General features: G+C 42.2%; 1 protein-coding gene across 1 annotated transcript in view; it reads right to left on the reverse strand.

Moving 5' to 3' along the window:
- Window positions 1–26,799, reverse strand: part of EIF3E (eukaryotic translation initiation factor 3 subunit E) — a 166,363-nt gene that overhangs the window by 125,756 nt on the left and 13,808 nt on the right. The window contains exons 4-5 of the mRNA XM_053715283.1: window positions 18,556–18,598; window positions 5,802–5,906 (exon numbers count right to left, since the gene is read on the reverse strand). Of these exons, the coding sequence (XP_053571258.1) occupies window positions 5,802–5,906; window positions 18,556–18,598 (148 nt within the window). The remainder of the gene's footprint in view (window positions 1–5,801; window positions 5,907–18,555; window positions 18,599–26,799) is intronic.

Raw genomic sequence — 26,799 nt, forward strand, 5'->3', positions numbered from 1 at the left:
CCGGCAGTCTCATAAGCCAAGCGGATAATGCTTTTCAGCCAGAAAGAGAGAGAGAGGTAGCAGTAGCTTTTTGACCTCTCCTCTTACCAGAGTAAACGACAAACAAGGATGAGGTTTGTCTAAAATCTCTTGTTGCTTCTAAATAGAACTTTAAAGCACGAACAACATCTAAATTGTGTAATAAACGTTCCTTCTTTGAAACTGGATTCGGACACAAAGAAAGAACAACTATTTCCTGGTTGATGTTCTCGTTGGGAACAACTTTTGGAAGAAAACCAGGCTTAGTACGCAAAACAACCTTATCTGAATGGAACACCAGATAGGGTGGATCACACTGCAAAGCAGATAATTCAGAAACTCTTCTAGCAGAAGAAATAGCAACCAAAAACAGAACTTTCCAAGATAGTAACTTAATATCTATGGAATGTAAAGGTTCAAACGGAACCCCTTGAAGAACTGAAAGAACTAAATTTAGACTCCAAGGAGGAGTCATGGGTCTGTAAACAGGCTTGATTCTAACCAAAGCCTGAACAAAAGCTTGTACATCTGGCAAAGCTGCCAGTCGTTTGTGCAACAAGACGGATAATGCAGAAATCTGTCCTTTTGGAGAACTAGCTGACAATCCTTTATCCAAACCTTCTTGGAGAATGGAGAGAATCTTTGGAATTTTAATCTTACTCCAGGAGAATCCTTTGGATTCACACCAACAGATATATTTTTTCCATATTTTATGGTAAATCCTTCTAGTCACAGGTTTTCTGGCTTGGACCAGAGTATCAATCACAGAATTTGAAAACCCACGCTTGGATAAAATCAAGCGTTCAATTTCCAAGCAGTCAGCTGCAGAGAAACTAGATTGGGATGTTCGAATGGACCTTGTACTAGAAGGTCCTGTCTCAAAGGTAGCTTCCATGGTGGAGCCGATGATATATTCACCAGGTCTGCATACCAAGTCCTGCGTGGCCACGCAGGAGCTATCAGAATCACTGAGGCCTTCTCCTGTTTGATCCTGGCTATGAGCCTGGGGAGGAGAGGAAACGGTGGAAACACATATGCTAGGTTGAACGACCAAGGCGCCATTAATGCATCCACTAGAGTCGCCTTGGGATCCCTGGATCTGGACCCGTAGCAAGGAATCTTGAAGTTCTGACGGGACGCCATTAGATCCATGTCTGGAATGCCCCATAATTGGGTTAACTGAGTAAAGACCTCCGGATGGAGTTCCCACTCCCCCGGATGGAAAGTCTGACGACTCAAATAGTCCGCCTCCCAGTTGTCTACTCCTGGGATGTGAATAGCAGATAGATGGCAGGAGTGATTCTCTGCCCATTGGATTATCTTGGTTACTTCCTTCATCGCTAGGGAACTCTTTGTTCCCCCCTGATGATTGATGTACGCAACAGTCGTTATGTTGTCAGACTGAAATCTTATGAACCTGGCTTCCGCTAGCTGAGGCCAAGCCAGGAGCGCATTGAATATAGCTCTTAGTTCCAAAATGTTTATCGGGAGAAGCGACTCTTCCCGCGACCATAGGCCCTGAGCTTTCAGAGAGTCCCAGACCGCGCCCCACCCCAAGAGGCTGGCGTCTGTCGTGACGATGACCCACTCCGGTCTGCGGAAACTCATTCCCTGAGACAGGTGATCCTGGGTCAACCACCAGAGAAGTGAGTCCCTGGTTACCTGGTCTACTTGAATTTGGGGAGACAAGTCTGTATAGTCCCCATTCCACTGATTGAGCATGCACAGCTGTAATGGTCTTAGATGAATTTGAGCAAAAGGAACCACATCCATTGCTGCGACCATTAGTCCTATTACTTCCATGCATTGAGCTATGGAGGGTTGAGGAACAGAGTGAAGAACTCGACAAGCTTTTAGAAGCTTTGTCTTTCTGACGTCTGTGAGAAAGATCATTTCCACAGAATCTATTATTGTTCCCAGAAAAGGAACCCTTGTTGACGGTGACAGTGAACTTTTTTCACTTTCCACCCGTGAGATCTGAGAAAAGCCAACACAATGTGTCGTCTAGATAAGGTGCTACAGCGATGCCCCTCGGTCTTAGGACCGCTAGAAGGGACCTTAGCACCTTTGTGAAGATTCTGGGAGCGGTGGCTAAACCGAATGGAAGAGCCACAAACTGGTAATGTTTGTCCAGAAAGGCAAACCTCAGGAACGGATGATGAGATTTGTGGATTGGGATATGCAGATACGCATCGTTCAGATCCACGGTAGTCAAAAATTGACCCTGCTGGATTGTTGGTAAGATTATCCGAATGGTTTCCATCTTGAAGGATGGAACTCTGAGGAACTTGTTTAATATCTTTAAATCCAGAATTGGCCTGAAAGTTCCCTCTTTTTTGGGAACCACAAACAGGTTTGAGTAAAACCCTAGACCTTGTTCCCCGGAGGGGACTGGGTTTATCACTCCCATCTTTGATAGGTCTCTTACACAATGTAAGAATGCCTGTTTCTTTATCTGGTCTGAAGATAAGCGAGACAGGTGGAACCTTCACTTTGGAGGAAGTCCCTTGAATTCTAACAGGTATCCCTTGGAAACTCTCTCTAGTGCCCAGGGATCCGGAACATCTCTTGCCCAAGCCTGAGCGAAGAGAGATAGTCTGCCCCCTACCAGATCCGGTCCCGGATCGGGGGCTACCCCTTCATGCTGTCTTGGTAGCAGCAGCAGGTTTCTTGGCTTGTTTACCCTTGTTCCAGCCTTGCATGGGCTTCCAAGCGGGTTTGGGCTGGGCCGCGTTACCTTCTTGTCTAGCGGCAGTGGAGTTATTAGCCGGTCTGTTCCTGAAATTGCGAAAGGAACGAAAATTAGACTTGTTCTTAGCCTTAAAAGGCCTATCCTGTGGGAGGGCATGGCCCTTACCCCCAGTGATGTCTGAAATAATTTCCTTCAATTCCAGCCCAAAAAGGGTCTTACCCTTGAAAGGAATATTCAGTAAGTTAGTCTTGGACGACACGTCTGCCGACCAGGATTTTAGCCAAAGCGCCCTCCGCGCTACTATAGCAAAACCTGAGATTTTCGCCGCCAATTTCGTTATTTGAAAGGCGGCATCCAATATAAAGGAATTAGCTAACTTTAATGCGTGAATTCTGTCCATGACTTCTTCATAGGAAGTCTCTTTCTGGAGCGACCTGTCTAGTTCTTCGAACCAAAAGGACGCCGCTGAAGTGACAGTAATAACACACGTAGCTGGTTGAAGGATGAACCCTTGCTGAACAAAAATCTTTTTAACAATCCTTCCAATTTTTTATCCATAGGATCTTTGAAAGCGCAGCTGTCCTCTATAGGAATAGTTGTGCGCTTCGCTAGTGTTGAAACAGCTCCCTCAACCTTCGGGACCGTTTGCCATGCGTCCCTTCTAGGATCTACTATGGGAAACATTTTCTTAAATATAGGAGGTGGGGCAAAGGGTACACCTGGCTTCTCCCACTCCTTTTCCACTATGTTCGCTACCCTCTTAGGTATTGGAAAAGCGTCGTCGTGCACTGGGACCTCTAAAAATTTGTCCAATTTGCACAACTTCTCTGGTACTACCATGGAATCACAGTCATCCAGAGTAGTTAATACCTCCTTAAGCAAAGCGCGGAGATGTTCTAGCTTAAAAACTTAAATGCCACTAGATCAGGTTCTGCCTGTTGAGAAATTTTTCCCGAGTCTGAAATTTCACCCTCAGACAGCCCTTCCCTCACAGCCAATTCCGATTGATGTGAGGGTAAAACAGATAAGGCATCGTCAGCGTCTGATTGTTCATCCTTTTTATCTGTATTTAAAACTGAACAATCACGCTTTCTCTGAAAAACTGGCAGTTTGGATAAAAGATTTGCTATAGAATTATCCACTACTGCTGATAATTGTTGCATAGAAATAAGCACTGGCGCGCTAGGTGTCGCCTGCGCGGGCAAAGCTGGTGTAGACACAGAAGGAGAGGATGTAGAGCTATCCCCACTACCTTCATTAGATAAATCATCTTGGGCAACATTATGAAAAATAACAAAGCTGTCCTGATTTTGTTTGGACGCTATGGCGCAATTATCACAAACACTCGAAGGGGGAACCACATTTGTCTCTATACACACAGAACATAGGTTATCTGATGGAACAGACATGTTAAACAGATTTAGGCAGGCAAACAATGCAATGAAAACGATTTTAAACAAAAACGTTACTGTCTCTTTAAATAATAAAATGACACATTTATTTCTGAATGTTCAAAAAACTATGAAGGCAATATCCGATTTTTCTGAAATTTGGACCCCAGTGTCTTAATGCTTAGAAAGTATTGCACAGCAAATATTGAGACTCTAGCTCTTAAAACAAGCAAACTGGAGCTAATTGTTGGATTTAACCGTTTTTACACACCACAATCCCAGCTACAGCCTTGCTGCAGCTTTTTACCTTCCTTAGGGGTCACAATTCACAGAAAAAAGCCTTTTGGAGTCACTTTCTGAACCACAGGACCCTCACATGAATCTGCATGCACTGCTTTGAAATTAAACTGCACAGCTGAAGTGCCAAAATGAGGCTTCCTCCCTCAGCACACTAGAGTGAAGGGGCCTTCCTGACTAGATTTAGGTGTCTAAAACAAGCCAGATCAATAAAAAACGTTCCCAAGTGTACGTGAGCTTATAAAATATTTCAAATGGTATAATATTGTAATAAAAACCAATCGATTTAGCCCCTAACAGTGTCTACCAGCATAAAAAACAAAAAGGGGAAGCCTGTTATCTTTTTTGCTGAGGTGAAAGAAAATTGGCTTACCGTTTCCCCTGAGGGGAAAAATGACTGTCATCTAGCATTAGCCTGTGTTGTTAGAAGGAGACTAGTCATACCTGAAGCAGATGAGTCTGCAAACTGTTACCCCCAACTGAAGTTCTCTTGTTTCAACAGTCCTGCGTGGTAACAGTAATGGATTTTAGTTACTTGTGCTAAAATCATAGCCCTCTTAAACAGAAATCTTCATCACTTTTCTGTTATAGAGTAAATAGTACAAGCCAGCACTATTTTAAAATAACAAACTCTTGCTAGAAGAATAAAAAACTACAACTAACACCACAAACTCCTCGCCATCACCGTGGTAGATGCTACTTGTTCAGAGCGGCAAGGAGAATGACTGGGGGGCGGAGCCAGAGGGGGAGCTATATGGACAGCTCTTGCTGTGTGCTCTCCTTGCCTTTCCCTGTGGGGGAGAACATTTCCCACAAGTAATGGATGACGCCGTGGACCGGACACACCAATGTTGGAGAAAACAATTTTACACTGTACTGTTCCTTTAAAGAAAATTCAAAACAGACTGCAATAGGTTGCATACAAGCAAAACATAATAAAGAAACACATAATGCTGCATGGTGTGTTTTTGTGTCATGATGGGGCCATAGATATAAGAAAGGAACCATAGCCCATTTTCTAGATCTTGGTGTATTATATGAATGAACTGGCCATCAATTTTAAAACAGCATTATTAGAAGATTAGAATGAATGAATATAAAATATTGATCCACTCACATCCACTGTCAGACAAAATATATAATTGAATTGTCCAGTTTAGGACAGTTAAAAATATCTGGAATGGCAATTCTAAAATATATTTTCATTTATTTTGTCTTGTTTATCATCACAGGAAAGAACGTGAAGTATTTTTCCACTTAAAAGTTTTATGAAGAAAAAAAAAAAAAAGGAAAAACCAAAAACACCACTAAAGTTTCTATAGGAGCTACACGAGATGGTTTTAAGCACCACATCACAAAAGGGCATGGCTATGATTATGTGTAGGAATACAAAATATTCTTACCAACACTCTGAAAAAGTATAAGTACTCAGCTGCTCCGGAGTAGTTACCACATTCATACTGAAATTTGGCATATCTGTAAAGAGTATCCAGGTATTCTTGTCTGAACTGCAAAGACAAATATTTAAATTGTAATTCTATATATACACAGAAAAAAAAAATCTTATATGTTAAATACTCTAAATGACAAACTGCTCTGGATGTGAGAGCTACAGAAACATATATATAAATAAATGAAAACACACACTGGAGCTTTGGCATTGTTCAGGTAATAGCTCACATCACTTAAAATTGCTATTATTGCAAACACTGCCCTTTCCGGATTAGAGACATACAAGGCAAAATAAACATTCTTGATTTATATAGGAGCATGCGATTTAAGAGATTTTTCCCCCATTTACTTTTCCTATCAAATCTACTTCATTCTTCTATTTAAGCTCGGGAGTATGCACAAGTCTTGAGTACTATATGGCAGCAGTGATTGCAACATTGAAAACACGGCTGCCACACAGTGTTTAAGACAAATACACACTCCTGAGATTACCTAGATATGCTCTTCAACTAAGAATACCACAAGAATGAAGTAAATTTAATTACGAAAAGCTAATTTTTTTACTTCATGTTCTGAAGTGACGTGTCCTTTTAAGAATCTTCCTATGAGTAGAATTTCTTCATCTTCTTTATAGTAGTTCCACTAAAGAGTGGGGTAGCACAACAACAATTGGTGAATAATCTATACAACATACTAGAGGAATAATAGATCTCGCTTGCAGAATCTTTTAACTCTTTGTCTACTTTAAGTCTGCTTGTTTTGTTTGATGGCCATACAAAAGGGACAGTAACAGTAGTGCATAAAAACATAATTTATGCTTACCTGATAAATTCCTTTCTCCTGTAGTGTAGTCAGTCCACGGGTCATCATTACTTATGGGATATTAACTCCTCCCCAACAGGAAGTGCAAGAGGATCACCCAAGCAGAGCTGCTATATAGCTCCTCCCCTCTACGTCACACCCAGTCATTCGACCGAGAACCAAACGAGAAAGGAGAAACTATAGGGTGCAGTGGTGACTGGAGTATAATTTAAAAATTTAGACCTGCCTTAAAAAACAGGGCGGGCCGTGGACTGACTACACTACAGGAGAAAGGAATTTATCAGGTAAGCATAAATTATGTTTTCTCCTGTTAAGTGTAGTCAGTCCACGGGTCATCATTACTTATGGGATACCAATACCAAAGCTAAGTACACGGATGACGGGAGGGACAGGCAGGATCTCTATACGGAAGGAACCACTGCCTGAAGAACCTTTCTCCCAAAAACAGCCTCCGAAGAAGCAAAAGTGTCAAATTTGTAAAAAGTATGAAGAGAAGACCAAGTTGCAGCCTTGCAAATCTGTTCAACAGAGGCCTCGTTCTTAAAGGCCCAAGTGGAAGCCACAGCTCTAGTAGAATGAGCTGTAATCCTTTCAGGAGGTTGCTGTCCAGCAGTCTCATAGGCTAAGCGTATTATGCTACGAAGCCAAAAGGATAGAGAGGTAGCAGATGCTTTTTGACCTCTCCTCTGTCCAGAATAAACGACAAACAGGGAAGAAGTTTGTCGAAAATCTTTAGTTGCCTGTAAATAAAATTTCAGGGCACGGACTACATCTAGATTGTGCAGAAGTCGTTCCTTCTTTGAAGAAGGGTTAGGACACAATGATGGAACAACAATCTCTTGATTGATATTCTTGTTAGTGACTACCTTAGGTAAGAACCCAGGTTTAGTACGCAGAACTACCTTATCTGAATGAAAAATCAGATACGGAGAATCACAATGTAAGGCTGATAATTCAGAGACTCTACGAGCCGAGGAAATAGCCATTAAAAACAGAACTTTCCAAGATAACAGCTTGATATCAATGGAGTGAAGGGGTTCAAACGGAACACCCTGTAAAACGTTAAGAACTAAGTTTAAGCTCCACGGCGGAGCAACAGATTTTAACACAGGCTTAATCCTGGCCAAAGCCTGACAAAAAGCCTGAACGTCTGGAACTTCTGACAGACGCTTGTGTAAAAGGATGGACAGAGCTGAGATCTGTCCCTTTAACGAACTAGCAGATAAACCCTTTTCTAAACCTTCTTGTAGAAAAGACAATATCCTAGGAATCCTAACCTTACTCCATGAGTAACCCTTGGATTCGCACCAGTGTAAGTATTTACGCCATATTTTATGGTAAATTTTCCTGGTAACAGGTTTCCTAGCCTTTATTAAGGTATCAATTACTGGCTCCGAAAATCCACGCTTTTATAAAATTAAGCGTTCAATTTCCATGCAGTCAGCTTCAGAGAAGTTAGATTTTGATGTTTGAAAGGACCCTGAATTAGAAGGTCCTGTCTCAGAGGCAGAGACCAAGGTGGACAGGATGACATGTCCACTAGATCTGCATACCAGGTCCTGCGTGGCCACGCAGGCGCTATTAGAATCACTGATGCTTTCTCCTGTTTGATCCTGGCAATCAAACGAGGAAGCATCGGGAAGGGTGGAAACACATAAGCCATCCTGAAGGTCCAAGGTGCTGTCAAGGCATCTATCAGGACCGCTCCCGGGTCCCTGGACCTGGACCCGTAACGAGGAAGCTTGGCGTTCCGGCGAGACGCCATGAGATCCATATCTGGTTTGCCCCAACGACGAAGTATTTGGGCAAAGACCTCCGGATGAAGTTCCCACTCCCCCGGATGAAAAGTCTGGCGACTTAGGAAATCCGCCTCCCAGTTGTCCACTCCTGGGATGTGGATCGCTGACAGGTGGCAAGAGTGAGACTCTGCCCAGCGAATTATCTTTGATACTTCCATCATCGCTAAGGAACTTCTTGTCCCTCCCTGATGGTTGATGTAAGCCACAGTCGTGATGTTGTCCGACTGAAACCTGATAAACCTCAGAGTTGCTAACTGAGGCCAAGCCAGAAGGGCATTGAGAACTGCTCTCAATTCCAGAATGTTTATTGGAAGGAGACTCTCCTCTTGAGTCCATGAACCCTGAGCCTTCAGGGAATTCCAGACAGCGCCCCAACCTAGAAGGCTGGCGTCTGTAGTTACAATTGTCCAGTCTGGCCTGCTGAAGGGCATCCCCCTGGACAGATGTGGCCGAGAAAGCCACCATAGAAGAGAATCTCTGGTCTCCTGATCCAGATTCAGCGTAGGGGACAAATCTGAGTAATCCCCATTCCACTGACTTAGCATGCACAATTGCAGCGGTCTGAGGTGCAGGCGTGCAAAAGGAACTATGTCCATTGCCGCTACCATTAAGCCGATTATCTCCATGCATTGAGCCACTGACGGGTGTTGAATGGAATGAAGGGCACGGCAAGCATTTAGAAGCTTTGTTAACCTGTCAGGTAAATTTTCATTTCTACAGAATCTATAAGAGTCCCCAAGAAGGGAACTCTTGTGAGTGGTAAGAGAGAACTCTTCTCCTCGTTTACTTTCCACCCATGTGATCTTAGAAATGCCAGTACTAACTCTGTATGAGACTTGGCAGTTTGAAAGCTTGACGCTTGTATCAGAATGTCGTCTAGGTACGGAGCTACCGAAATACCTCGCGGTCTTAGTACCGCCAGAAGAGAGCCCAGAACCTTTGTAAAGATTCTTGGAGCCGTAGCCAACCCGAAGGGAAGAGCTACAAACTGGTAATGCTTGTATAGGAAGGCAAACCTTAGATACCGGTAATGTTCTCTGTGAATCGGTATGTGAAGGTAAGCATCCTTTAAATCCACTGTGGTCATGTACTGACCTCTTTGGATCATGGGTAAGATTGTCCGAATAGTTTCCATCTTGAATGATGGAACTCTTAGGAATTTGTTTAGGATCTTTAAATCCAATATTGGTCTGAAGGTTCCCTCTTTTTTGGGAACCACAAACAGATTTGAGTAAAACCCTTGTCCGTGTTCCGACCGCGGAACTGGATGGATCACTCCCATTAGTAAAAGGTCTTGTACACAGCGTAGAAACGCCTCTTTATCTGGTTTGTTGACAACCATGACAGATGAAATCTCCCTTGTGGAGGAGAAGCTTTGAAGTCCAGAAGATATCCATGAGATATGATCTCCAACGCCCAGGGATCCTGGACATCTCTTGCCCAAGCCTGGGCGAAGAGAGAGAGTCTGCCCCCCACTAGATCCGTTACCGGATCGGGGGCCCTCACTTCATGCTGTCTTAGGGGCAGCAGCAGGCTTTCTGGCCTGCTTGCCCTTGTTCCAGGCCTGGTTAGGTTTCCAGCCTTGTCTGTAGCGAGCAACAGCTCCTTCCTGTTTTGGAGCAGAGGAAGTTGAAGCTGCTCCTGCCTTGAAATTACGAAAGGCACGAAAATTAGACTGTCTAGCCCTGGGTTTGGCTCTGTCTTGAGGCAGGGCATGGCCTTTACCTCCCGTACTATCAGCGATAATCTCTTTCAAACCGGGCCCGAATAAAGTCTGCCCCTTGAAAGGTATGTTAAGTAGTTTCGATTTAGAAGTTACATCAGCTGACCAGGATTTTAGCCACAGCGCTCTGCGTCCCTGAATGGCGAATCCGGAATTCTTAGCCGTAAGTTTAGTTAAATGTACTACGGCATCAGAAATAAATGAATTAGCTAGCTTAAGGGTTTTAAGCTTAAGTGAAATCTCATCTAATGTCGCTGAGTCAAGGGTCTCTTCCAGAGACTCAAACCAAAATGCTGCCGCAGCCGTGACAGGCGCAATGCATGCAAGGGGTTGCAATATAAAACCTTGTTGAACAAACATTTTCTTAAGGTAACCCTCTAACTTTTTATCCATTGGATCTGAAAAGGCACAGCTATCCTCCACCGGGATAGTGGTACGCTTAGCTAAAGTAGAAACTGCTCCCTCCACCTTAGGGACCGTTTGCCATAAGTCCCGTGTGGTGGCGTCTATTGGAAACATTTTTCTGAATATAGGAGGGGGTGAGAAAGGCACACCGGGTCTGTCCCACTCCTTAGTAATAATTTCAGTAAGTCTCTTAGGTATAGGAAAAACGTCAGTACTCGTCGGTACCGCAAAATATTTATCCAACCTACACATTTTCTCTGGGATTGCAACTGTGTTACAATCATTCAGAGCCGCTAACACCTCCCCTAGCAATACACGGAGGTTTTCCAGCTTAAACTTAAAATTTGAAATGTCTGAATCCAATTTATTTGGATCAGATCAGTCACCCGCAGAATGAAGCTCTCCGTCCTCATGCTCTGCATATTGTGACGCAGTATCAGACATGGCCCTAGCATTATCAGTATACTCTGTTCTCATCCCAGAGTGATCTCGTTTACCTCTAAGTTCTGGCAATTTAGACAAAACTTCAGTCATAACATTAGCCATGTCTTGTAAAGTGATTTGTAATGGCCGCCCTGATGTACTTGGCGTTACAATATCACGCACCTCCTGAGCGGGAGATGCAGGTACTGACACGTGAGGCAAGTTAGTCGGCATAACTTCCCCCTCGTTGTCTGGTGAATGTTGCTTAACATGTACAGATTGACTTTTATTTAAAGTAGCATCAATGCAATTAGTACATAAATTTCTATTGGGCTCCACCTTGGCTTTTGAACATATTGCACAAAGAGTTTCCTCTGTGTCAGACATGTTTAAACAAACTAGCAATTAGACTAGCAAGCTTGGAAATACTTTTCAACTAAATTTACAAGCAATATGTAAAATCGTTACTGTGCCTTTAAGAAGCACACAAAAAACTGAAACAGTTGAATAAAAATGAACCGGATTAGTTATATAAACCAATTTTAGCAAAGGATTGCACACATTAGCAATGGATGATTAACCCTTAATATCAGAAAAAAACGTATAACAATTGACAATATAAGCGTTTTTATCACAGTCGAGCACAGTCTCACAGGTCTGCTGTGAGTGATTACCTCCCTCAAAACTAGTTTTGAAGACCCCTGAACTCTGTGGAGACGTCCTGGATCATGCAGGGAGAAAAAGACAGACTGTGACTGAATTTCTGATGCGTAGTAAAAGCGCAAAAATAGGCCCCTCCCACTCACACTACAACAGTGAGGGAAGCTCAGTAAACTGTTTTAATTTAAAACAACGACAGCCATGTGGAAAATAAAGCCCAAAACAATTTTCACCAAGTACCTCAGATAATTAAACGATTTAACATGCCAGTAAACGTTTAAAATCTAATATATGAAATGTCATTAAAAAGCCTGCTGCTAGTCGCTCACACTGCAAGTTAGGCTAAAAGTTATATGCATACAGTATTTTCCCAGTGAAGTGCCATTCCCCAGAAATACTTAAGTGTAAACATATATACATGTCAGCCTGATACCAGTTGCTACTACTGCATTTAAGGCTGTACTTACATTATATCGGTATTAGCAGTATTTTCAAAGTCAATTCCATTCCTTAGAAAATAATATACTGCAACATACCTCTTTGCAGGTGAACCTGCCCGCTGTCCCCTGATCTGAAGTTACCTTACTCCTCAGAATGGCCGAGAACAGCAAACGGATCTTAGTTACGTCCGCTAAGATCATATACAAAAACTCAGGTAGATTCTTCTTCAAATTCTGCCTGAGAAGGAAACAACACACTCCGGTGTCGTTTAAAATAAACTTTTGATTGAAGATATAAAAAACTAAGTTTAATCACCACAGTCCTCTCACACATCCTATCTATTAGTTGGGTGCAAGAGAATGACTGGGTGTGACGTAGAGGGGAGGAGCTATATAGCAGCTCTGCTTGGGTGATCCTCTTGCACTTCCTGTTGGGGAGGAGTTAATATCCCATAAGTAATGATGACCCGTGGACTGACTACACTTAACAGGAGAAAACAAGATTTTTAGGTGTATAAATTTGATGCATTTCTAACATGTGGGAGGATCATGCTGCTACCTAGTGAGCAATGAAGCCAAGACACTTCTATGAAGTACAAATATTGTTTTCAAATAAAGGCTTTGGAGGGGGGGCGCAACTGGTTTTAGACTTTAAAGGGATATGAAACCATTTTTTTCATGATTCATATTCAAATAGCATGCAATTTTAATCAACTTTCTAATTTACTTCTATTATCAATTTTTCTTTGTTCTTTTGTTGAAAAGCGAGGACGTAATCTCAGGAGCCGGCTCATTTCTGGAGCACTATATGGAAGCATTATTTCCTGCCATCTAGTGCTCCCGATGCCTACCTAGGTATGGAACACTATTAGTTAAAAAAAAAGGAATTTTAACTCGTTGCAGGATGCATTTTTTTAGCACTTCCTTCTCCCCTGGTTATAATTGAAGCATCAGATTCTTATGGAGTAGAGATTAGGCCTCAGTATTAAAATTTAACTTTTATTTCCACGCTTTAAAATGAGACACAAATGCACATTAAAAACACAAACTTAATGGGGACATTTACACTGGGTAGTACTGGGATATTCAATTAATCGATAATATTAGTATTTTGTACTGATGATACAATTTATAATATCATCCACTTGGATATACTGGATTGATTGTTATAATTCCACATAAATATCCAAAATAATCTTATCCAGAATAAATTGAATAGATATAGTGGTGTTCAGTATAGTCCATTAACTGATGGGTAAAGTAAAGAAAAGATCTTGTGTTAGGGTCTATAATCGCCTCATATATTGCATATATTGTCTCTTTGATGGGGTAAACTTTGCAAATGTTTACTGTGATATCACTGTTGATATTAATATCTTAACAATGATCAACGGTTTAAATACCAAAATTTCCTAAGTTGTCCCTTTATTTTTATGTGTGATCATTTTTAGATGGTGATTTGCGATTAGTACTCAATTGATTCTATAGTTATTTATGATAGATCCTTTTGCAAGAATAGCTGGATTAGTGCATGTACTGTCCCTTTAATACAGTAAATCTAACTAATGTTTACTTTAGTATCAACAATAGTGTTTGTATTTGGGACTGATGATGCATATTATCATACCATTAATTTCTATGTTGATTTTAATTTAACTTATATAAATGGCTTTAAAACATAGTTAGCAATGCGGTTTGCAACCATGCAAATGAAGATTTGTAATGGTTAAATACCAAGACAATGCTTTACAATGGTGCACAATCCACATAGGGTTAAAGTTGAAACTTTGTGGGAAAATTATCTATATCCAGAAAGCAGTTTATTAGAAAAATTGAGCTTACATTGTGTTGCAATACAGGGTGGATTCGAACCGCTGACCTCGTGCTTGCTAGCCCGAGAACATACCACTGCTCCACAGCAGCTTACTATGGAATAATCAAAACTTGTTTGTGGTCTTAGGAAATATACAAAAATAGGTTTCAAACAATTGTAAAAAATGCAGGCTTATAGGCTAAGTATATGTTCAAAGTACCTCTATATCGAGAGAACATTTGTAACTGTATTGATTGACCTTAAATGTAAGTCAGTAGCTGTTAATATTGAAGCACTAGCATTCCATTGCATTACAATGTTAAATGATTGGAGCTTTTTTTATACAATTCAACAGATGTAGGAACATTTGACTCACAACGTTATAAGCAACGCTAAATAAAGCAAATACTAATAGCTGTGATTTTTCAACTAGAATATTGCTTGTGGATGTTAAATGCAAAGCTGCTTATTTTGTAAGGTAAAGTGTGCACGGATCATTTAAATTCCTGCAGTAGGAGAGACAGTTTAGATATAACCGTTATACTTATGCTTGCTTAATCAGCTGTGTGTTTAAGAATGCCTCTGTACTACACAACTGCTTATAGTTCAAGAGTATTCGGATAGTATTTAGGTGTATATACCCATTTCCAGCCCAGTACTAGTTATAACATTAAAGATTATTTATTATTAATTGTGTCCCATTAGTTTGCTAAAGTTTAAAAAAGTAAAAGGTTGAAAACACAACAACATCAACCTTCCCTTGACATGTTTCGCCGATTTACATTCCGGCTTTTTCAAAAGCCTACCTAGGTATGTCTTCAACATAAATTATAATGGGAATGAAGCAAATTTGATAAAAGTAAATTGGAAATGTCTTTATAATGGTATGCTCTGTCTGAATCACAAAAGAAAATGTTAGGGTTTCATATCCCTTTAACCATTATGAGATAGAGATATACACACCAGGGATGCGCAATTCCTACCTCCCGACGCCCGGACATGCAGTACTGAGCACCGGGCATGTGTTTTTTTGGGGGGGTTTTACATTTAGCCCTGCTGCGGGCAAGCAGACCGCAACACAGCTAACACTTTTTTTTTGTAATTCTATTCTAATAGCGGACAGCGGGGGTGCAGCGGTAGTGTTGGCAGAGTGAGAGCAGGAAAAGAAGCCAATACGCTGAACACAGTACTTACACTGTGTCAACACTGCTAAATGGTGGTATCTCTGGGATGTTTGCAGAGTGCCCATGCCAGGAAAAGTGAGCACACCTGGGCAGGTAAGTCCCCTGAGTGTAACCAGTGGGCGGCTTCTAGGCTGAATCTGTATTGGAAAACGGTGGGGATATCCCTTTAAACAGAATAAATCCTGTATACAGAATAAATCCTGTAATGTGCAGGGGTTACTAGCTCTGTCCTGATCTGTGTATCCAGGCACAGCAAATGCTTAAAGCCTGCACACCGGCTTCTGTAGAGAGGGGTAGGCAGTAGTTGCAAATCTGAGCGGCAACTTTAATTTCAAGCTTTCCCGGAAAAGGCTTTATCAACTGCCTGTTCAGAGCTGGTGTGCTTAAAAAGGAGGCTTGAAATTAAAGTTGCCACTCAGATTTGCAACTACCACCTAGCCAGCCCTACCTACAAAAGCCGGTGTGCAGGCTGTAAGCATTTGCTGTGCCTGGACACAGCAGGACAGAGCTAGTAACCCCCTGCACATTACAGGATTTATTCTTATTAACTCTGCATTAAGCGTTGCGCTAGGGGCAGATTTATCCTCAAACTAGAGATGGGAGCGGTAAGCAGTAGTACCAGGAAGAGGAGGGAGGGGTCCAGGAGTGAGCCAGGAGACACCCGAGGAACATGTGGGGAATCCTGGCACCTGGAAAGCTCTGCCGTGGTGCAGGAGGGAGGTAGGTGCCAGCTACGGATATAACTACAAGAAGGTATATGCCAATGGCACTAGGTGAATGCGCTTATTGGAGCTGTACTGTAGGAGGTAATATCAGATCTGATTAGACGTTAGCTAGTGATAACTTTTTTGGTATGGATGGATTGGAAAGAGAATTTGTCTATAGCTGTGGCAGGTTCAGTCTGCCAGATATTACTGGGAGGTGCCAGTATTGTGACGGTAAGTGCATCTCTGAGTCTAAGGAGGAAGTGGATGACAGCTTGAGAATTTGGTTGGCGATATTTGATTGCCTGGATTAATGGGGGGAAATGGGTGCTTAAAGTATGGAGAGTGTTGGCTAGGATGAGATAAACACCAGCCTGTGAGTGCTTATTAGTACTTGTCTGAATTTCAGAAGAGGAGTGTGGATTTCAGCTCTAAGTGGTTACCTGCAATGGCTGGAAGTAAGTGCCAGCCTTGATATTTCCTGGGGGTTTGGGTGTGTGACAGGGCTGAACTGAGGTAGATACCAGCCTAATGATGTGGAAGTAGATAGTTTCTAAAATGGATACTGAGAAGGGTGCCTGCAGTTTACAGACTAAGGTTTTGGTGAGAGGTGAGTAGCAGTTTCATTTAAAAGTTGGGTTTCAACTGATTTGGTAGGAAAGGGAATAAATATAATTAGAAGTATAGTTTGCCATATGGTAGGCTGGGCCCAAGTTATTATTAAAAGGATAGAAAGGTAAAAAATGAAATGTGCAAAGCTGTGTTACAATATGAAATTGAAGCATTTGTGCACTAGACTTCAATTGCCAAAAATGCTTCTAGTAAAAGTTATTAATGATTTTCAGCGGCATACGCAAATACTGTATCCTGTGAGAGTTTGTGTACCAGTAAAGCTCAGAGAGCTGAAGATGGTGTGTATTGCTTCTGTGGAGACATCATTTGTGTCATACAAGCAAGCAGTGAAGGTGTGGTGTTTGAATACTGGTGCACAGGCCCTCACGGGATATGTGGGTATGCCACAGAAAAACTGTAATAACTTTTATTAGAAGCATTTTTGCTTATGGAAGTAAAGTGCAAAAATGCTTCTATTTCACATTAAAATGCACCCATGTACATTTCAATGTTGCCCTCTCACCAACTCTCCCTCACTTTCTCCCGCATATTTGAGAGCCATGGGGACTCCCACACATTCTGTGCCCAGCAGTTTGGAGTGTATATATAAAGGCAGCAGAAGTGAGTGATAGCATGCGGGGAAAAGAGCTCTGATTATTGCGTACCTTGGAGGCTCTGGGATTTTTACAGGTACACTGGAGACCTTGTGATAGTGGATTTTTCAACTATTCCAGAGAGGCTGGAGGTCATGCCGACGACTTCATATGGCTAACCCGTGTTATATTTTTCCTAATAGGACATAACTGACTCTTCAAAGTATGTGTTCCTGGTTTTTCAATACCATCTCTTTTCTTTACAAGGATTTTAGGAGTTAATTTTCTATACCCAGTTATGGATTACAGTAAATTTTATCCATTACAGAATAACTATGTTATGTGTCTGAATTAAAAAAAAAACACAGGCTGATCAGGGCCTGTATAGTGTTTTATTTTGTGAATCGGGACAAGTAGATTGTCACCAGGGACAAGTAGATTGGGCTCCCGCTTTAATCCCTTGGACAAGTAGATTTTTTTTTTACATTTCAACAACCCTGCACACACAGTTGCATATATGAATACAAACGTCGTTGCTTCTTGAGCTCATAGCATCTGTCTTCATATGGAACTGGAGTACGATCAGTGCTCTGGTACCAAATGAAGGCAGATGCCAGATCGTTAGACGGTGACACTGTGTATGTCAGTCTGACACAATTATCTGCTGGTGCTGGAGGGAGGGAATCCAGGAGGCGGGTGGGCAGTCCAGCAGCGGAGGGGGAGGAGTGGGATTGACATACACAACAGAAAAATAAAAATAAATGGAAAGGAAGGGATGGGGAGCTAGTAAGAGGTGGGGTTTGGGTGTCCTTAACTCTCGCCGGAGAAGGTAGTTGGGGGAAGAAAATCACTAAAGAAAAGCACTCACGGTTACCATTTCATCCACCCAGGGTGCTTCCATAGTATTGATAGTCGTAAAGAAAAGGGATGCACTCGCCAGGATTTTCAAAGTTAACTTTTAATGTAACATTTCGGGGGGGGGGTGTTACCCCCTTCGTCAGACAACAAAATAACGGTAACTTTGAAAATCCTGGCGAGTGCATCTCTTTTCTCTCTCTCTCTATATACATTTGTTTAAATTAAAAAATTCTCCGGTATTTTAGGCAAGTTCTTCTCTGAAAGTCCCGGTAGTGAAGGGGTTAAACAATACTTTCCTATGGGGGAATTATAGAAAAATGATTTAAAAAGGGATACTAAACAAATTTTTTCTTTCATTGTTCAGAGAGCATGCAATTTTAAGCAACTTTCTAAATTTACTCTTATTAATTTTTCTTTATTATCTTGCTATCTTTATTTGAAAAAGCAGGAATATAAGCTTAGGAGCCAACCCATTTATGGTTGAGAACCCTGGGTAGCGCTTGCCAATTGGTGGCTACATTTTGCTTAAAATTGCATGCTCTATCTAAATCATGAAAGAAAAATAAACTGGGTTTAGTATCCATTTAAATTTTACATGCTCTATATCTAAAATGTAATAAATATCAGCTTTGGATTCAAAAAGGTCATAAAATATATATATGTTCATACCCCATGTTTTTCAGCTAGGTGGTCAAACAGCATACGCCCATCTCTGTAATAAAAAAAATTATAAAAATTACTACATTAACATCTTTTCAACATAAAAATAAACACACACACATTGTAAGTGTACAAAGGCAAAGTTACAAATTTAGAAACAAAGGGTTTTCAAATCAGCAAGCAAGATCACACGTTATATACACAAGACTCTAAATAGCACAGCAGTATAAAAATAATAGACCCATATGACTATCTTCTGAAGGCTCTATTCTCAGAAAAGGAAAGTTCTGGTCCAGCTAGTAAATTCCCTTAGGTTGGTTCACTTGGGAATTCCCAGCATATGTAATTAGCTTTAGTGCACACTAAAAGCCTACAATCTCATTAGTAAACTTTACAAAGACCCAGCCAGAGATGGAAGCTATCAGAAGCTTCAGCTGTAAGAGAAAGAAATGGATATAGTGATGACTTGCATAATATAAACAGTAACCCCTTCAGATATTCCTAAAATACTGGAGGGGGGGGACAAATTATGCTTACCTGATAATTTTAATTTCAATCGTGGGGAGGAGAGTCCACGGCTTCATTCATTACTTGTGGGAATTAAGAACCTGGCCACCAGGAGGAGGCAATGACACCCCAATACCTCCCCCACTCCCCTCATCCCCCAGTCATTCTGCCGAGGGAACTGTAGTAGAAATATCAGGGTATAAATGGTGCCAGAAGAATATATTAAATTTAGGTCCGCCCATCGGAGCAACGTGCGGGGGCTGTGGACTCTCCTCCCCACGAAGGAAATAAAATTATCAGGTAAGCATCATTTATATTTTCCATCTAAAGGGGAGGAAAGTCCACGGCTTCATTCATTACTTGTGGGAACATATACCCAAGCTTTTAAAAGGACACTGAATGAAACCGGGAGGGTAAAAGAAGGACCCTTAATCTGAGGGCACCACAGCCTGTAGAACCCTCCCCAAAAAAGCTTACGCAGAAGCAAAAACGTAAAATTTGTAAAAAAAACTTAGTGAAGGTATGCAAGGAGGACCAGGTAGCCGCCTTGCAAATCTGCTCCATAGAAGCCTCATTTTTTGAAGGCCCAGGATGAAGCTACCGCTCTAGTGGAATGAGCTGTAATCTTCTGAGGAGGCTTATATGTCCCGCTGTCTCATAGGCCAAGCGGAAGCCCTCTGACCCCTGCGCTTTTCTGAATATACAACAAAAAATTTTAGATCGTCTGAAACACTTCGTCACCTGAAGATAGAATTTCAAAGCACGAACCACATCCAGATTATGAAGTAACCTCTCCTTAGGAGAAGAAGGGTTAGGACATAAAGGAGGAACAACTATCTCCTGATTGATGTTACGGTTAGACACCACCTTGGAGAGAAACCCCAAGCCTGTGCGAAGAACAGCCTTATCCGCATAAAACAGATAAGGGGGCTCTCATCTTGCAAGGCTGCCAACTCAGAGACTCTGTGTGCCAATGCAATTGCCAACAGAAAGAGAACCTTCCAAGAGAGATCCTTTATGTCAAGAGAATGCATAGGCTCAAACGGAACCCTCTGTAAGACCTTAAGAACAAAGTTTAAGCTCCAAGGTGGAGCAACCTGCCGAAAAACAGGCCAGATTCGAGACAGAGCCTGAACAAAAGATTGGATGTCAGGGAGATCTGCGCGTCTCCTATGCAACAGAACAGATAAAGCTGAAATTTCCTTTTAGGGAACTAGCCGCGAGACCCTTCTCCAAACCCTCTTGGAGAAAAGACAAAATCCTGGATACCCTCACCTTGTGCCAAGGGTAGTCATGACTCTCACACCAGGACAAGTCCTCCACACCTTACAGATGCCTGAAAGAGTGTCAATCACATTCTCAGAAAAAAACCTTTTTGCCAAGACTAAGCGTTCAATCTCCATGCATTCAGCCTCACAGAATCTAAATTTTGATGTTGAAAAGGACCCTGCTCCAGCAGATCCCTGCGACAGGGTAACCTCCATGGCGGAGAGGATAACATCCCCACCAGATCCGCAAACCACGTCCTCCTCGGCCAAGAAGGAGCAATCAGAATGGTTTTATACGAGCCACTACACAAGGAAGAAGCGGTAACAGGGGAAATATGTATACTAGACCGAACCCCCAAGGTATCGCTAATGCGTCTATCAGCTCTGCCTGGGGGTCCCTCGATCCGTATTGGGGAAGCTTGCAATTCAACCTTGACGCCATGAGATCGACCTCCAGTGTCCCCATCTGAGACAGGTCTACGTAAACACTTTGGGGTGAAGAGACTGTTCCCCCGGATGAAAAGTCTGTCTGCTGAGAAAATCCGCCTCCCAGTTGTCCACACCTGGAATGATCACAGAGCGATCAGTTGTGGGCCTCCGCCCACCCCAGGATCCGAGACACCTCCCAAATTGCTAGGGAGCTCCTCGTGCCCCCCTGGTGGTTGATGTAAGCCACTGAGGTAATATTGTCCGTCAGGAACCTGATAAGTCCCTCAGAGCATTGTAGATCGCTCGGAGCTCCAGAATATCTATTGGAAGAAACTAAGCGAGACCACTTCCCCTGTGCCATCCTGGCAGCCCAAACAGCTCCCCATCCCGCCAGACTCGCGTCCGTGGTAACAATCTCCCAGGACGGTCTCAGGATCTGGGCGGATACACCAGGAAAGGGAAATCCGAGTCCACGCATCCATGTATATAGGCTGCGACAGATCGGAATGATCGCCGTTCCACTGTCTCAACATACACAACTGAAGAGGTCTGAGATGAAACCTGGCGAATGGAATGATGTCCATGCTGGAGACCATGAGCCCAATCATTTCCATGCACTGAGCTACAGATGGTCTCACCGAAGCCTGAAGGGCAAGACAAGTAGAAGCCATCTTTGTGCGTCGCTTGTCCATGAGAAAGATCTTCATGGGCACGGAGTCTATGATTGTGCCCAAGAACTCTACTCTGGTACTAGGAACCAGAGAACTCTTCTCGAGATTGACCTTCCAACCGTGAGAGAAGTAACTGCAGCAGACCCTGGTGTGGGTCTCTGCAAGATGGAATGATGGTGCCTGAACCAGGATGTCGTCCAGGTAGGACGCCACCGCGATGCCTGGAAACCGACTACTGCTAGAAGAGCCCCCAGGACCTTCGTGAAGACTCTCAGGGCCGTCGCCAGACCGAAAGGGAGAGCCACGAACTGGAAATGCTGATCCAGAAAAGCAAATCTGAGAAACCTGAAATGGTCCCTGTGAATCGGAACATGAAGGTATGCATCCTTCAAGTCTATAGAGGTCATTAGCTGCCCCTCTTGAACTAGGGGCAGAATGGATCTGATCATTTCCATTTTGAACGATGGAACTGACAGGAACTTGTTTAAACATTTGAGGTCCAGAATCGGGCGGAATGTGCCCTCCTTCTTCGGGACCACAAACAAATTGGAGTAATACCCTAGACCCCTTTCTGCATGGGTACTGGTAACGATAACCCCTAGAGCGGAGAGATCCCGCACACAACCCAGAAAGGCCTCTCTTTTTCCGGCCTTGAAGACAGGTTTGACAGAAGGAATCTGCCCCTGGGCAGTGAGGACTTGAACCCTATCCTGTAACCCTGAGCGACTACCTCAAGAACCCAGACGCTGGACGTCCTGCAACCAGTCATCTAAGAATAGAGACAATCTGCCCCCCACTCGGTCCACAGACCAGTCGTGGTTCTTGTTTTGCTTAGACTTGTTCCAGGCTTTGGCAGGCTTCCAGGCACCCTTTGGTTGGTCCGCTTTCGCTGAGGGCTGTTGGCGCTGCGCCTTATCCCCACAAAAGGGACGAAAATTAGAACCCTTAGGTTTCGCCTTCTTATCCTGGGGAAGGAAGGCACCTTTCCCGCCTGTAACCGTGGATATGATAGAATCCAGACCTGGACCGAACAGGATCTTGCCCTTAAAAGGCAAAGACGCCAGCCTCGTCTTAGAGGTCATGTCCGTCGACCACGATTTTAGCCAGAGCCCTGCGTGCTAGAACCGAAAAACCTAATACCTTAGCATTCAGGCGGATAATTTGCATATTAGCGTCACAAATGAAGGAATTGGCCACCTTTAGGGCCTTAATCTTCTCCTGCACCTCCTCGAAAGAAAAAGATAAGACATGCACCCTTATAACCACCAATGGCCGGGCACTCACCACCTCCTATAACCCGGACTGCAGAAGCAGTTTTGTCTCCTCCGTCGCAGATCAGACCGAAGTGAAGAGGCCCCACCAGGTCACAAGGATGACTACGCAGGACCGCCCCTGCAGAGGAGAAAACACACCAAAAAAAAAAAAAAAAAAAAGGACAGCTTAAAAACTCCCAGAGAGAACCTGTCTGTTCCACAAAAAAATGCCAGAGCTGCGTCCTTGCACGTAACACAGCAATCACACAAACTTATCATGTACATACCCCCCTGTTCCATAATCCCCTTATAGGAATATTAACCCTTGATTCTATAAAGATAAAGGTGCCACACTGTAGCCCTGTCTTCTGCATTATCACGATATAAAATATGAAATGATCTTACCAGAATCTACGCCGTGGAACAGGAACACAGCCCTCCAAGTGTGACAGGTGATAGATGCGCTGCTAACATGGACTTGAGAACGCAATCTGCGAAACTCGTCAACGCTGATTGCTGTAGGAGCTGTTAATTGGTATGGTGTCGCATCTCCAGACTCTAGCGTTCACAAAGGCCCTCAACCGAGAAGCTTGAAGGGCTACTTACACTCCTGTCCCATAGCGAAGGGTAGAACCCCTCATAAGAGACATCTGATTTTTCGGCACCTCTCTGCCACCTCCTGTAACGAAAGGAAAAGAGTAACTGGGGGATGAGGGGAGTGGGGGAGGTATTTAAGCCTTTGGCTGGGGTGTCTTTGCCTCCTCCTGGTGGCCAGGTTCTTAATTCCCACACGTAATGAATGAAGCCGTGGACTCTCCTCCCCTTTAGATGGAAAAAAAAAAAGAAAAAAAAAGGGAGGATTAAATGTACAGTTCTTCACAGAAAATAATGCAGACAACTGATTCTTCATTGGTCTAAAAGAACTTAAAAAAAGATAAAGAAACCCATAAATATAAAACACAATTACTGTATGTGTGGGGGGGGACTTAAATAGACAAAACATTTTGAATTGTCATAAAATGTTTAAATTAGATGCACTAAAGTAAAAAAGACTTTGCAACACTATTTTGCTCACACCTTTGTGCATACTCAAACTTCTGCTACATTCTACACAGTAATAGTCTTCTTACTGTGGTAGCTCATTAACATCTGTTGCTAACTGACCTCAGCAAAGGAGATAAGAGGCTTTTAAAAAAGTGTGTCCCTGGACTGCAAACCAATGCAAATGTTGCTAACAAAATCATATCTTAAACAATTTTGTATGCAGACCTTTCTCAATGTAGTATTTGGGGCTTACAGGACCATTAAATACAGTATAATTGCATAATATAAAGACAATGCAATAGCACTCCCAATTTTACATGAGCAGATTTTTTTTCTGACAAATTTCAAAATTCACATCACTGACAGACCATGCATCATGTGACGGCCATTAGCCAATCCCAGACTCGTGTATACATTGAGAACTTTTGCACATGCTCTGTAGTAGGTGGTGCCTTTAAAAGTGTGCATAGAAACTGACTTTAAACAATTTGAGAACGGAATAAATTGGAAAGTCTCTTAAAACTGGATGCTCTATTTGAAAGTTTAATTTGGACTTCAGTGTTCCTTTAATGGTGTGCAAAACTCCCAAAGCTAAACTGGCAGATAGTGACATGCCTCAAAAGCATAAACACAACAAAAGTTTTTTTTCTCCTCAGCAGTGGAGCATTCGTATCTAAAAAAAATAAACACAGCTAAACAAATCCATAATTCGTTTTTTTTTTTTTTTTTATAACTAGCTATCAATGTATACTGTTGGAATGGAAAATTATAGGCCAATTGGTTTGAGAACATCATTAAGCTCAAATGTTATTTTACAGCGATGGTATCCCTTCACAAGTCATAAGAAAAAAAAAAGAATGCTTTATAATATGAAATATTTAGGTTTCCACAGGAAACATGCAGCAGCTGTGCATTGCACAATCTCCAACACACCAGATACTAAGACCTCAGTGCTGGAGGGTATGAACCATAAAAGGCAGACAATCTTCAAGTACCCCTTAAAATTACTATATGACTAAGAACAAACATTTGGTGGCAATTAGAAGAAAAACAATTTCCTCATTCTCATTAAGAACAAACATTTATACGCTAGCTACTTTATAACGCTGGGATTAAGTGAGCGAGCACAACAGGTGTACAGACATTTTCAGCCGATTCCCTACCCTTATTATAAGCAGTAATACAGTCGCAACATAAAGGTAACAAACCACATTACTCAGTTTAAAAACCTTGTGCACAAACATTGCAATAGTAGCACATTTACTACATAGATATCAAGAAGAAATACAACATGTGTGGCAATACACTGCATCTCACAATGGCAGTGAAGAGGTTACATTTCTGGGCTCAACCCCCAACCCCAAGTTGGCGAGACAGGCCAAGCATTACAAAGTTATTTTAACACAAAACATATTCACACTGTCAGAATCTCTAGTAAATTGATGTGGGTATGGGAATTAGTGTGCAGATGCAACCTTGGTGAGAGCTCGACAAATCCTAGGAGTCAGGGAGCCATAGAACCTAAAATTATATCTGAAGCTCTTTATTTGGGTGCTTCATCATGATTAACACATAAGCTAAAATGGATCTATTAAACAGCAGCAGTGTTTGCTATATTGCACAGATGAAGGAAGACATGTTTAACCCTTTACTAAAATGTATGTCTATCTCAATACAGTTGAAATGGTTCTAAGGTTTTCCCTCTGGCTTTATAAATTGTGGCTCATAGTCTACTGCGAGAGTCTATGAGTAAGCGTCACTAGACATTTTTTGAATTTTTATTTTATAACTAAAAAAATAATGTGTACCGTTAAAAGACCCAGAGACATCATTACCCCCCCTGTTGCAAACATTACAAACGTATGGATTATACTCCAACTTTAAAATCAACATCTCAAAAACCGAATTATTGGCCATACACTTACACTCTAATGTAATAGAGAAAATACAACAAAGATATCATTTTCGCATACAGCCTAAGGCAATCAAGTACCTGGGGGTATACATCTCACCATCTATAGAAACCATAATCTCACTAAACTATAAAACCCTTAACTCAACAACCCAAACCACCCTTAACTCATGGAATTGTAAGCCCCTCTACTGGCTAGGAAAAATCAACGCAATCAAAATGATTATTTTACCTAAAATCCTGTATTATTTGCAAACCCTCCCAATTCCCCTCCCAGACAACCTACTATTTTCCCTACAAAAACAAATAAACTGTTTCATATGGTCACACAAAAGGCCCCGCATTGCTACTTCCACTTTATATCGCCCAAAGGAGCTAGGAGGGATCAGAGCCCCAAATCTAATGCGCTACAGACAGTTTTTCTAACACGAATTGCTGATTGGTGCAAACACAACATGAATAAGGAATGGGTACAACTAGAGCAATTACTCTCAGACCAGCACTACCTTTGCGGGAACTGTTGGATTCCCAATGCCCAACGTAAATTACTACATACAACCCCAAGGCTAGTGCATGAAACCTTTAGACAATGGGACAAAATACTTCAGAAACACCCCGCAATCTCCACCACATACTCCCCCCTGACCCCGGCTAGTAAGAACACACCATTTCCATTTCTGAAAGGGATAACCAACATATCCCACCCCACCCCCTTTTTGCAAAGCTCAATCCCACACCACCTTTTATACAAAGACGGCGAAATTCAATCACAACAGGCAATATGTGATATCCTTGGGACACGTTTCCAAAACTGGTACACTTACGCACAATTGAAACACTACCTAGCGACACATACCTCCAGATCACAATTTAAAAGGCAGCTTTCTCAATTTGAAGCAATATGCTTTCAACCTCACCCACAGAAAGGAATTCTATCTTTGACATATAAAATACTATCACGGGTGTCTCACTCGATACCCCCTACTTATGTAGCTAAATGGGAAATGGACTTAGAAGTCACTCTGGAACCGCCTGAGTGGAATATTATATTCCACCAGATGACCAAAGCCTCATCATCCATTTCGGTGATGGAAATGAATATCAAACTGCTAAGCAGGTGGTACTACACACCAGTCCGATTACATCACTTATTTCCCAGTACGACCACC

This window comes from Bombina bombina, chromosome 5 (assembly GCF_027579735.1).
Source record: "Bombina bombina isolate aBomBom1 chromosome 5, aBomBom1.pri, whole genome shotgun sequence".
Classification (NCBI taxonomy): domain Eukaryota; kingdom Metazoa; phylum Chordata; class Amphibia; order Anura; family Bombinatoridae; genus Bombina; species Bombina bombina.